This window comes from Euleptes europaea, chromosome 2, assembly GCF_029931775.1.
Source record: "Euleptes europaea isolate rEulEur1 chromosome 2, rEulEur1.hap1, whole genome shotgun sequence".
In the NCBI taxonomy this organism is placed as follows: Eukaryota; Metazoa; Chordata; class Lepidosauria; order Squamata; family Sphaerodactylidae; genus Euleptes; species Euleptes europaea.
In genome coordinates this window covers 133,264,576-133,278,234 of record NC_079313.1, presented here as the reverse complement: position 1 = coordinate 133,278,234, position 13,659 = coordinate 133,264,576, and the positions used below count along the sequence as shown (strand labels likewise).

Genomic DNA, 13,659 nt, shown 5'->3' with positions numbered 1-13,659 from the left:
TTTTTTATGTGGCAATTGGGTTTGGGGGGGGGGATTTTCTCTCACAGGAAGCTCTACAAAGTAAGCCAGTTACAAAGCAGCATTTCAAGGGGCGGGGACTTGATTTGAGCTTGGAGACTGCTGGTGGATAGATTCCCAACAGGAAAGTGTGGGTCCAGCCAGCAACGAGCCTCAGGTCAAACTCCCATGCCATAAATGACCTTGGAACCTCTGGCTGACGACCACAATCTCCTTCCTGTGGCATCACCCCTGCAGGAACAGAAGTGGTTTGCCATGGTGTGCCGTCACCGCCAGTTTGGGAAACATGCATATTAGGTCAGAACCACACAAAGGCCAAGTGGTTCCTCCTCTTCCCAAGAGCAACAGGGAACATGCAGCTCAGATATCCTGGTACATGGTTTGCACATAATTAGTTGTTGTTATGAACAAAGTTACATTATTGTGTAGGGGTGGGTTTGTGCCAAGTCCTGTTGTGGTAATATTTAGAACTTGCGGGGAGGGATTTACTTGTTAGAGAAAAGTCTCTTTGACCTGTCAATGCAGTACTTTGCAGAATATTTTTTCCCAGTCAGAAACGTTGAGGAGGAGAAGAGTTGGTTTTTATATGCCAACTTTCTCTACCACTTGAGGAAGAATCAATCCAGTTTACAATCACCTTCTCTTCCCCTCGCCACAACAGACACCCTGTGAGGTAGGTGGGGCTGAGAGAACTGTGACTAGCCCAAGGTCACTCAGCTGGCTTCATGTGGAGGAGTGGGGAATCAAACTTGGTTCACCAGATTAGTGTCCACCGCTCACGTGGAGGAGTGGGGAATCGAACCCGGTTGTCCAGATTAGAGTCCACCGCTCCAAACCAGCGCTCATAACCATTACACCATGCTGGAAGGGTGTATGGGGAAGGAAAGCTTTACATTCTGAATTTCCACACTGTTGGAAATAAAACTGTCACAAACATTTAGGATTTTATTTGCATCTGTGTCCTCTGGGCAAATCTTTTACAGTTGCCCCCATCTGGTACATTTTTATCTGGTCCTCGCTACAAGGAGCTCAGGGTACATGGTTCTCCTTCCCCGTTTTATCCTCGCACCAATCTTGTGAGGTAGGTTAGGCTGAGAGAGAATAACCGGCATGAGGGCATCCAATGACCTTTGTGACTAGGGTTGCCAACCTCCAGGTACTATCTGGAGATGTTCTGCAGTCTCTGGTAGACTATAAGCCCCATGTTGCAGTGTGACCGTTCAAATTGGTGTGTGTGCATGAAAACATCTCCAACATGTAAAACAGCATCTATCACAGTCCTGCCACACCACAGATTTTATAGACAGCTGTAGACTGCACAATCCATGATGCTGCAGAAGTGTGATGAATGTGTATATGGAGGACCAGAGAGGGACTGTGTCCCAGTGCATATAAACAGTCATGTTTATCCAAATGTGAAAGGGGAGGAGACATCCATGCAAACAACATGGAAATGTTACATGGCCCTCATTTTGAAAAACTTTTCTGCTTTTGCAACATCCTACAATTGCCCCCAAATCCTGTTTTTAAAGCATGTATTTGAAGTACTTATCCCCTGCCCCCCTACAGAACACCTATGTCATTTCTCCTCTTTGGACCTAATAGCAGCTTTTGCGAAAGGAGCAATTTTGGCTTAAATTAGATGGGACAGTTGAAGGTCTGTATTTAGAAGGCAAAAGGACAGGTGTGCCTGTCTTTTTCTCTTCCTGGCCTAACAGGGAGGGTGGGTTTGACAGGCAAAACTATGCAGCACTTGAAGGTTTGAGCCCCCACCGCATCCAGGTGCTATCCAAATTGGGCTTGTACACAGCTGCAGTTTAGCTATTTAAAAAAAGTGGGTAAAGTCTTATAATGGATCTTGGTCTAGTTTAACTAATATGTATATAGTTCCCGTCAAGTCGCAACTGATTTATGGAAAACCCCAGCAAGGGGCTTTCATGGCAAATGGTGGTTTTCCATTGCTTTCCTCTGCAGAGTCTTCCTTGGTGGTCTCCCGTTAGGGTTGCCAGCCTCCAGGTGGTAGCTGGAGATCTCCTGCTATTACAACTGATCTCCAGCTGATACAGATCAGTTCCCCTAGAGAAAATGGCCGCTTTGGCCATTGGACTCTATGGCATTGAAGTCCCACCCCTCCCCAAACCCCACCCTCATCAGGCTCCACCCCCAAAATCACCAGGTATTTCCCATCCTGAAGCTGGCAACCCTATCTCTCATCCAAGTACCGACCTTGCTTAGCTTCTGAGATCTGATTAAATCGGGTTATCCCATGGCGTCTTCCCTCCCTAGTTCAACAATGAGCCGAGGGTTTCCCAGGGGCAGGGGAAAGGTTAAACACCCCTTGCCTCATCTCTTGGGTTGCCAGATCCCTCTTTGCCACCGGCGGGAGGTTTTTGGGGCAGAGCCTGAGGATGGCGGGGTTCGGGGAGGGGAGGGACTTTAATGCCATGGAGTCCAATTGCCAAAGTGGCCATTTTCTCCAGGTGAACTGATCTCGATTGGCTGGAGATCAGTTGTAATAGCAGGAGATATCCAAGTATTACCTGGAGATAATTTACTTCATCAGGATGGAAGCAATAGCCATATGACGCTGACTATATGATGAATCTATAAGAATATTACCTTGGAGAATTGAAAAAGCTTAGCTCATTCTAAGCAATGCGAAACTGTCTTTAAAAGAGGCAGCCAGGCTGTCCTCTCTTCTTTGGAGTTTTCTCCTTTGGAAAAGGGAAAAGACAAAAATACAAGCTTCAAACCATATGGACTACTGTTTTACCACTTACCTTTCTTCTGTGATGTATTCATTGTTCACGTCTCCCGCAAGAGATTAAGAAAATACTATGTGTCAGTCTTAATATTTCTATAGTATGTGATGTATATTTTTTATTGCTCTGTCTGTGAATGTGGGTTATTGACATATACTTTTTGGTTGTGGTACTTTTTGATACATTGCACCTTTTTGGCTTATGCTGTTTATTTGTAGTTTGCTGATTTGGCAGCATAAGGGTTTTGTACCATTGCCTGGAGGTTGGCAACCCTACTCATCTCCATGTCACTAATCGAACGAGCTGTCCTGTGTAGCAGCTTGAAAGTTTAAGGAAAAACACTCCCCCAGTCTCGGGAGAACCAAGGCCGGATCTTGCGCGCCGTGCCAACAGCTTTGTAAACAAATGCGCCCAGCCACCCTGCCAAAGAGCAAGCAATTAACATGCAACGTAAGCAACCGTGTGGAAATGAGTGCTAATTTCTCTTTCAAAAGACCTGGGCGCAGCTCACTTCTCGAGCCGGTCGGTTCATTAAGGCAGCTCCTCCAGCTGCCGGCTGCCTCGGCGGATTCGTTCGCAGGCCCGGACATATGACTTTCGGCCTGCAGCGAACAAGTTCCACCTGATCTTCGAGTCTCGCTTCTGGAACCTGGGAGTCGCTCCCCAGCACAGTCTCGTATCTGAGCGAGGAGGCAGCATCTCCTAGCGCTCTGCGTCGTCGGGGAGCATGGGGCGCGCGTGACGGCGGGGCCCGAAAGAAGCCGAGCAGACGGCAAGCATGGCGGCGCAAGCGATGCCTCTTCCCCATCTTTCTTCGCGAAGCCCTTGGGAATAACGAGACGGCGTCCTACATGAGAAAGGCGCGAGGAAGGATGGACCACTTCCTCAGGAAACACCTGGCTTTCCTCACCAACTTCTGGAACAAGTTTCTGCCCAATGGCGTCCCGAGCAACCACTCCCTGGATTTCTTGGAGCCGGACCTGGGGTCCTTAAATCCAACGCAGGACCCCAAGGCAGCCGGGCCCAGTTCTTCTCTTTTTGGTGTCTTGTACGACTTCACGGCCCGGAGCGCGGACGAACTGAGCGTCAACCGGGGAGACAAGCTTTGCGTCCTCAAAGAAGAGGGGGAGTACGTGTTAGCCAGGCGGCTTTCCGGGGAGCCGGTCGTCGGCTACGTCCCTGCCAATTACATCAGCAAAATCAATCAAGAGTCGGTCGCTCAGCCGGCGTAAGTATCTGAACGGATGGATGGAGGGGTTGTCGTCTTCGTTTGCTGTTTCTAAAAAGCTCCTGAATTGTGTCAGGCGCTCCAAACATGGTTGTAAGGAGGGGTACATCTGGAAGAGCATCCCTCTTCTTTTGTCTTGCTTGATCTGATGGTATTTAAGTCGCCTCTCTGTTTGGTTTTGATGGATCGGGTTTCGAGATGTGTTACATGGCTAGCAAAAGGCCTACCCAAATGGTGGGAATGTGTTTGAGCTAAGCCGTGCCGGCTTGATGCACACCTCAGCATGTCCATGTCCATTCATGATCGTTCGCTTCCCCCAGCTTGGTAAGGAAAGCAATCGTCGTCCCTTTCCTTTGTATGAAGAGAGTTGGTTTCTAGTTATGCAAATAGGTCTGAGATGAGAATAGGGATCAGCAGATGATGTAATACTGAAGACTGAATAAATCAGAGGGAAACAGTACTAATACTATGCCATTTCTTAAGGAGTGTGTTGTGTATGAGGAAGGGGGTTGCTCTGACCCAAGCCAATGGTTCAGCTTCCCCAAATATGGTCCATTCTCCTCTGCACCATGGAAAAACAGGTCAGGAAGAGCAGGTGGATAGACAGACTTACGGACACTCAGATATGTGGGATACGACAAGATTTATGGGTCACCACAGGATTCTTAAGAATAAGACCACTATTACCTTTAAGACAGTTCTGGGGTTAATTGACAGTGGACCCAGGTTCAAATTATGTCCCACCTTTGAGCTGAAGGATGAATAAGAATTCTAGAAAAATGTTTTGACGTCAAGCAAAAATAGATGGGGCAACCATGGACTCAAAGGAGCCGCTTGAGCTGCCCAGTGCCAACAGTAGGGAGGGGTTGTGGCTCAGTGGTAGAGCATCTGCTTGGCATGTGAAGGGTCCCAGGTTCAATCCCCAGCATCTCCAGTTAAAAAATCTTGCAGTAGGTGATGTGAAAGACCTCTGCCTGAGACCCTGCAAAGCCACTGCCGGTCAGAGTAGACAAAACTGACCTTGATGGACCAAAGGTCTGATTCAGTATAAGGCAGCCTCATGTATTCAAGTTACAGGAGGGTAGATCTCAAGTTGAACATTAGAAGACATCAGTATAAGGCAGCTTCATGTGTTCATATGACTTCACTTCTGTTGTCCCAGCAATAGATCTGGGAGTATCCATAGGAAGATACCTTATACTGTGTGTGTGTGTGTGTGTGTGTGTGTTAAGTGCCGTCAAGTCGTTTCCGACTCATGGCGACCCTATGAATGAAAGTCCTCCAAAATGTCCTATCTTATACTGTGCACCTGTATAAAGCCAGTGTGCTGTAGGGATTGGCGTGGTGCACTAGGGAGACCAGGTTTCAAATCTCCTCTTTTCCCTGAAACTCACTGTGTAATTTTGGGCTAGTCACTATTTCTTCAACTATCCTACCACATAGGGTTGTTGTGAAGATAAAACAGAGGCTGGGACTGGAAGAGAAAAGGGCTGTTTCTATATGGATGGTTTGCCCCCAAATTCTATGCCAGCAGGCCAGAGAGCTCTGGGTGATTTCTCCCTCTGCCTCAAAGGTTGGCGAGAGATAAATGGGGGTGCACACCACCAGCACTGAACAAGAAGAAGAGTTGGCTTTTAGACCCCACTTTTCTCTACTGTAAGGTGACTTACAATCTCCTTCTCTTCCTCTCCCCACAACAGACACCTTGTGAGGCAGGTGGGGCTGAGAGAGTTTGGAGAGAACTGTGACTGGCCCGAGGTCACCCAGCAGGCTTCATGTAGAGGAGTGAGGAATCAAACCACTACACATGACATTACTTCTGGTAAAAATAGGGTTGCCGATTCTGGGCTTATTTATTTATTATTATTTCAAACATTTATTAGCCGCCTTTCTCCCTTGAGGAACTCAAGGCAGCTTACAATATAAATAAAATGATTATTTAATTATCCTCTCCAGGATCAGAGGAGCAGGCCTATTATATTAGGAGCTGTGAAACACAGGCAGGACGGTGCTGCTGCAGTCGTCTTGTTTGGGGGCTTCCTAGAGGCACCTAGTTGGCCACTGTGTGAACTGACTGCTGGACTTGATGGGCCTCGGTCTGATCCAGCAGGGCCTTTCTTATGTTCTTAACACAAGAAGAACAATGTGAATAAATCAACAATTATAAAAGCACATAAAAGGTCACAGCTTAAAAACTCCAATTAGGACTGCCAATAAATAAAAACTGAATCAGTCAAATGCAGTCCTGAATAAAACTATTGTCAACTACCACCTGAAGATCGACAGTGAACGGGCCAGGCGCACTTCCCTGGGGCGATTGTTCCATAATTGTGGGGCTGCCACCGAAAAGGCCCTCTCACTGGCAGTCTTCAAGCAGCGGCTGGACAAAGAATGGTCAGGGATGCTTTAGGCTGATCCTGTATTGAGCAGGGGGTTGGACTAGATGGCCTGTATTGCCCCCCTTCCAACTCTATGATTCTATGTGCCAACACTGGAGATTTGAGTGGGGAGATAGGGTGGACTTTGGGGTAGGAGAGGGACCTCAGCAGGCTATAATGCCATATAGAGAGAGGCCTGCAGTAGGGTTGCCGGGCCCCTCTTCGCCACCAGTGGGAGGTTTTTTGGGGCAGAGCCTGAGGAGGGCGCGGTTTCGGAGGGGACGGACTTCAATGCTATAGAGTCCAATGGCCAAAGCGGCCATTTCTTCAGGTGCACTGATCTCTATCGGCTGGAGATCAGTTGTAATAGCAGGAGATCTCCATCTAGTACCTAGAAGTTGGCAACCCTAGCCTGCAGATCTCCCAGAATTACAGCTGATTTCCAGACGACAGAGATCAGTTCCCCTAGAGAAAGTGGGCTGCTTTGGAGGGGGGGCTCCAAAGCAGCTACCCCCCAACCCTGCCCTCCCCAGGATCCACACACCCCCGCCGCACAAATTTCCAGGTATTTCCCAACTCAGAATTGGCAACCCTACATATAGTCCACCTTCCAAAGCAGCCATTTTCTCCAGCAGACTGAGGGTTGGAGTAGGGTTGCCAATCTCTAGGTATTAGCTGGAGATCTCCTGCTGTTACAACTGAACTCCAGCCGACAGAGATCAGTTCACCTGGAGAAAACGGCCACTTTGGCAATTAGACTCTATGGAATTGAAGTCCCTCCCCTTCCCAAATCCCGCCCTCCTCAGGCTCCGTCCCAAAAATCTCCAGCCGGTGGTGAAGAGGGACCTGGCAACCTTAGACATCACACCTCTCTAGGAATCCTAGAAGCACCGTTGCTGCCTGAACTGTGTTGGCAGCTGCAGCAACACTGGGCATTCTCTAGGGAAGCGCTTCTATGCAGAAAAGACTAGCGGGGGGCGGTTCCTCTGGATGAAAAGATAAAGCCCTGGGAATGTCATGTGTCATGCTCAGAATGAGCACAATGGCATGTGGACCCTCCCCTTTAATCCAGGGGGGTGTCTTGTTTTCTATGTAATGAAAAAATCCCCCTGTAGAAGCAGCTTTTGGCATGTGCCACTGGTAAAATTCAGGGATGAGAACCTCTTGAAGTACTGAGCTTCAAACATCATCCTCTCCCTCCAGCTACCCTATCCTCAACTATTTCCCCTCTGGTGTGGTCTAAATCCCATAACCATAATTAACCGCTTTAGTTAGTCTATTATTTATTTAGCGAGGGCGAGATACTGTACAAGGTCCCCCCACCCCCCGGCTACCAGAAGGGGATGTAGGGGGTAGGATTGCCAGATCCATGGTGGGAAACTCCTGATTTGGGGATGGAGCTTGGGGAGGACAGGGGCCTCAGTGGGGAACAATGCCATAGAGTCCACCCTCCAAAGCATCCATTCTCTCCAGGGGAACTGATCCCTGTAGTCTGGAGATAAGATGTAATCCCGAGGGATGCCCAGGTCCCACCTGGAGGCTGGCATCCCTATGTTGTACAGCTCACAGGAGTGGGGTGGGCCTTGTTTTCTTGGAGGGTTTAAAAGACAGGTTAACAGGGGCTGGTGAGAGCCATCTCTGTCCTCCAATATTTCTTGTCCCAACTAGGGTTGCCAACTCTAGGATGGGCAATTCTTGGAGATTTGGGGCTGGAGCCTGGGGAGGTGTGATTTGGGGAGGAGATGGACCTCAGCATGGTAAGCCATACAATCCACCTTCCAAAGCAGACATTTTCTGCAGGGGAACTATATCTCTATAGTCTGGAAACCAGTTGTAATTTCAAATCTCTAGTCCCCTCCTCTGGAGTTTGGCAATTCTATAAGGCTGCCAACCAGAAGCAGACTGGCAAGGTGGGGACATGGGAAAGGGGCAATCAGCCCCAGCATGATGTCACTTGCAGGATAAACCCAGAAGTGATGTCAAACTTCTCTAGGAATCCTAGGGATTCCTAGACAGGACTGATGTCACTTACGGGTTTTTCCCAGAAGTGACATCACGCATCACCCAATGGTGATTTTTTTTAGATTTGTTTTCTCCTGCCCAAACCACACTCTCCTCAAGCTCCTCCCCAAAAACCTCCCACTGGGGGCGAAGAGGGACCTGGCAGCCCTAGGGAGAAGGGATGGGAGATGGATGAAATGGGAAGGAAGGGCTTGAACAAAGCCATAAAGTGGGAGATAAAATAGGGTTCATTGGCAGGAGAAATCTCAACTGGGATGGAATTTCACATCAATGGTAAATGAATAATCCAATGAGAGTTTGTGCGACTTTGCATGGGCAAGATGTCCACAAAATAAACATCAAGCATGTGTGAATTGTAACATTGTGTGTGTAAAGGGCTGACAAGTCACAGCTGACTTATGGCGACCCCAGCAAGGGGCTTTCAAGGCAAGTGAAAAGCAGACGTAGTTTGCCATTGCCTTCCTCTGCAGAGTCTTTCTTGGAGGTCTCCCATCTAAGTACCGACCCTGCTTAGCTTCCAAGACCTCACAAGTTTGGGCTATACCATGCTGCCTTCCCTCCCAAATGTAACATTACAGGAAGAATTTTCCTATGACCACACCTGATCTTAAATGCTATGTTTTGCACCGGGGCAGTTCATATGTTGAGCTGCCAATTTTCAACTTATACATAAATAGATTGATGTATCTGCATCACAAATCACTCTCTGTTGCATTTCACTTAAATGTCCTTCTTTAGTTCCATTGATTTCAGTCCTGACAAATTCTTGCTAGATTAGAGCCTAAAGCTAGTAAATTTTCGGTCTAATGGAGGACCATTTCCACGTGAAAATTTCATAATGTTAATAATGTGGTTCCCTCCCACATGAATTTCAGCTCTGTCTGAACTCCTTGAAGTCTTTTATGCATGGCTGTTTCCCTTGGGGTCACCCTTCCGATGACTTCAGGTTATATGCATGGTGTAGTGGTTAAGAGTGGTGGACTCTGATCCGGAGAACTGGGTTTGATTCCCCACTCCTCCACATGAGCGCTGGAGGCTAATCTGGTGAACTGGATTTGTTTCCCCACTCCTCCACAAGAAGGCATATAAAAACCAACTCTTCTTCTTCTTCTTCTTCTTCTGATTATGCATGCCGTTTTTGATTGTCAGAGGTCACCTCGCTCTCCACTTGCCTTTCCCTACGTTTTCAAATTTGAGAAAAAACAGGTCTCTGAAAATGTGGGCAAAACACGGGAAAATGCAGGGGGAGAGCAAGGTGACCTCTGACGGTCGAAACGGCATGCATAATCAACACAAAGACCCAAAGTTGACAGTAGGGTTGCCAGCTCTGGGTTGGGAAATACCTGGCGATTTGGGGGCGAAGCCTGAGGAGGGTGGGGTTTGGAGATGGGAGGGACTTCAATGCCATAGAGTCCAATTGCCAAAGTGGCCATTTTCTCCAGGTGAATTGATCTCTATCGGCTGGTGATCAGTTGAAGTAGAAGGAGATCTCCAGCTAGTATCTAGAGGTGGGCAACCCTAGTCGTTGGACGGGTGACCACGAGGGAAACAGCCATGCATAAAAGACCAGAGTGCGTTACAAACAAAATTAAGAATAGGGAATAGTACTGTAATGTTTGAATTTCAAAACACAGTGTTTGGGCAACATCTTTCATTGTACAACAAACAATGTCAACATCTGAAAAGATAGAAAAGAATATAATTTTATTTCCACCATGACTGGATCCCAAAACACACCAAGATGCACTCAGAACTTAAAATTCTCGCCCACGTTCTGAATCTTACAATTCAGAATGTGGAGAGGTACTTACTCATGTGTCATTTCAAAATATTTAAATGTGCTGACTTTCCCATAAAAAATATATGGAGGCTCTTGATTAGAATTGTCCCTGTGTATTTAATGCTGTGCCTAATAACTCCACCGTGGCACGGCATGTGAGTTCCTGCCATCCTTTTAATTATAGTTTATGACAGGAAAGGAAGAAGTACAAACATATGTACAGACAAACAAAAACATATGCAAAACAGTTACATTTCCATATTAAATCACCACTTTGCCAGAGCCAGCAAGTCAATGGACTCGATCCAGTCGAGCATGGCAGTTTCATTAGCCATGAGGAAAATTACCTGACCACGTCCGTTTCTGGCTACCTTGTAACTTACCGAAACTGCTGGATGAGGAGGTAACCAAGTGAACTTTCCTTTCCTTTATCCCTTAGAAGCTCCTTGATCCATTGATCTTGAGCAGCATAATTTTAGATCTAATGTTTCAGGGATATAAGGATTGAAATAAATCTTGCCACTGACAATGTAGCCTTGGGATCCCTGTCAATAAAAAAGGCATTATGTCAGACACAGAGGCATTGAATTTATGTATTAAAAAAGTAGGGAGATATCATGCTCTAAGGTCCTCATGGAAACCGCATTCCAAAAGGCATGAGCTAATGAATCAATAGAGCCAGAAGAGCAAGGACAGGTCCTTTCTGGGTATGGTAAATTCTGCCTTGTATAACCATAGAGGGGTTAGCATTCAGACTAGTTAAACAGAAGGCTCTAGAAAGACAAGTTGTCAAATAATAAGTATAAGTGGGCAAATCGCGTGGTGATGTTATTCCGAAAAACTGAGATGAACAAACGCGGCGAGCACGAAAAGTAGTGCTGTTATAATCAAGCTCTTTAATGCACTTTTTAATTCTGGTGAAAGCTTCAGTTTCCCCAAAATCTAATATCATATCCTGCCCAACACTGACAATTTCTCATCTAAGATTTTTTACCATGAGGATTTATAAGAGTCATGCTTCAAAGAAGCTAGAAGCCCCTCCGTGCTAAAGCGCAGCTTAAGTCGAACCAAGTGAACTGATGTTAGCTTTGGAGACATGGGCTAGTTTCGCACTTAGGCCTTTTATGCATGGCTGTTTCCCTCGTGGTCACCCCTCCAACGACTTCAGGCCTTTGTGTTGATTATGCATGCCTTTTCCGACAGTCAGAGGTCGCCTCTCTCTCCCTCTGCATTCCCTGCGTTTTGCCCACTTTTTGTGGGACCTGTTTTATCTCAAATTTGAAAACGTGGGCAAAACACAGGGAAACGCAGGGGGAGAGTGAGGCAACCTATGACAGTCGAAAACGGCATGCATAATCAACACACAGACCCGAAGTCGTCGGAGGGGTGACAGTGAGGGAAACAGCCACGCATAAAAGGCATCAAGTAGAAAAACGGTGGCCATTTATACCTGGCTGTTTCTTCACGGTCACCCCATCGCAGGGCTTTGCTTTGATTATGCTTGCATTTTCCGACCATCAGAGGTCACCTCTCTCTCCCCCTTGGCCTTTCTTTTGATTATGCATGCCTTTCCTGTCCATCACAGGTCGCCTCATGCTTCCCGTAGGGTTGCAAACTTCCAGGTACTAGCTGGAGATCTCCTGCTATTACAACTGATCTCCAGATTGTTGGAAATTCAATGCGAGTTCCATTTCTGTCAAGGCAGTTAAAGGGTTAACTTGTTTATATCAACAGTTTAGATACTCTCCAGATGATGATGAAATAACATATGTCAGTAGTCTTTTGGCTAGCGAATCGCCATTGCAAACGTGCAGAAAGGCACAGAGTCAGAATTGTTTTACTGCTTTATTTCTTTGTTAAGGTTGTAAAAGTTTAGGGCAGGATAACCAGTTGCTTTTTGAATCTCACAGATGCAAGATGCTTGTTTCAGCTCTCTTGAGCTGGGACACAGACAAAGGGATTTAAGCCATAGTACCTGCTAGAATCTCTAGCAAGTTTTATAGGGAACTAGATAGAAAGATTGTTATTTGTTTTTATCCCATGTAACTTACCCTGTTTAGGAAAGTAAAGGATTTTTTTTTTATTAAAAGAAAGTCTTTGACCGTTTTATTGTGTGCTCTGAACTGACTCTTTCTAACCACAATCACGATCCATGGGCCCTCAATATCTAACACAGATCAGATCACCTGGAGAAAATGGCCACTTTAGCAATTGGACTCTATGGCATTGAAGTCCCTCCCCTCCCCAAACCCTGCCCTCCTCGGGTTCCACCCCAAAAATCTCCCGCCTGTGGCTAAGAGGGACCTGGCAACCCTAGCTTCCTGCATGTTTTGACTACGTTTTCCATATTTTTGTCACCTCATTCTCCCCCTGCTTTTCCCTGCATTTTGCCCTCGTTTTCAAATTTGAAATAATACAGGTCCCTCAGAAAGTGGGTAAAGCAAGATTCAAAAAGCAACTGGTTATCCTGCCCTAAACTTTTACAACCTTAACAAAGGAATAGAGCAATAAAACAATTCTGACTCCGTGCCTTTCTGCACGTTTGCAATGGCGATTCGCTAGCCAATAGACTACTGACATATGTTATTTCATCATCATCTAGAGAGTATCTAAACTGTTGATATAAACAAGTTAACCCTTTAACTGCCTTGACAGAAATGGAACTCGCATTGAATTTCCAACTATCTGGAGATCAGTTGTAATAGCAGGAGATCTCCAGCTAGTACCTGGAGGTTGGCAACCCTAAGCTGGAGATCTCTTGCTATTGCAACTGATTTCCAGCCGATAGAGATCAGTTCACCTGGGGAAAATGGCTGCTTTGGCAATTGGACTCTATGGCATTGAACACATGAAGCTGCCTTATACTGAATCAGAGTCTTGGTCCATCAAAGTCAGTATTGTGTACTCAGACTGGCAGCAGCTCTCCAGGGTCTCAGGCTGAGGTCTTTCACATCACCTACTTGCCTCTAGTCCCTTTAACTGGAGATGCCGGGGATTGAACCTGGGACCTTCTGCATGCCAAGCAGATGCTCTACCACTGAGCCACAGCCCCTTCACTGAAGTCCCTCCCCAAACCCTGCCCTCCTCAGACTCCACCTCCAAAACCTCCCGCTGGTAGCAAAGAGGGACCTGGCAACCCTAGCTACAGTAGCAGACCAGTTCTGCGCAGAGTTCCTCCACTCTAAATCCATTGGGCTTAGATTGGATTAACACCGCATTGGGTTGTCCTGTAAACCGGTTTGTGTTTAAGGTGACTCAAGGCTTGTTTTTGCGGAGACAATCGCCTCTACACCCCTGGATTTGCATGGAGGCCTTCGCAGCAAAAGCAACACTCGGTGTGACAACACATCTTTTGTATGTTGCGGCAGGTGACCTGGGGCCTCGGCCCAACCCCCACAGTAGACCTGGCTGAACTGTCTACAGACAACTTACAACTCAAGCCAATTCAGTAGTGTTTAGTATGTGGATGGG

At 46.8% G+C, this 13,659-nt stretch overlaps 1 protein-coding gene across 1 annotated transcript in view; it reads left to right on the top strand.

Annotated features, from left to right (window-relative positions):
* Positions 1–3,618: 3,618 nt before the first annotated feature.
* The window catches only part of SRMS (src-related kinase lacking C-terminal regulatory tyrosine and N-terminal myristylation sites), a 47,229-nt gene continuing 37,188 nt past the window's right edge, over positions 3,619–13,659 (top strand). The window contains exon 1 of the mRNA XM_056844641.1: positions 3,619–4,008. Within this exon, the coding sequence (XP_056700619.1) occupies positions 3,632–4,008 (377 nt within the window). The 5' untranslated portion in view covers positions 3,619–3,631. The remainder of the gene's footprint in view (positions 4,009–13,659) is intronic.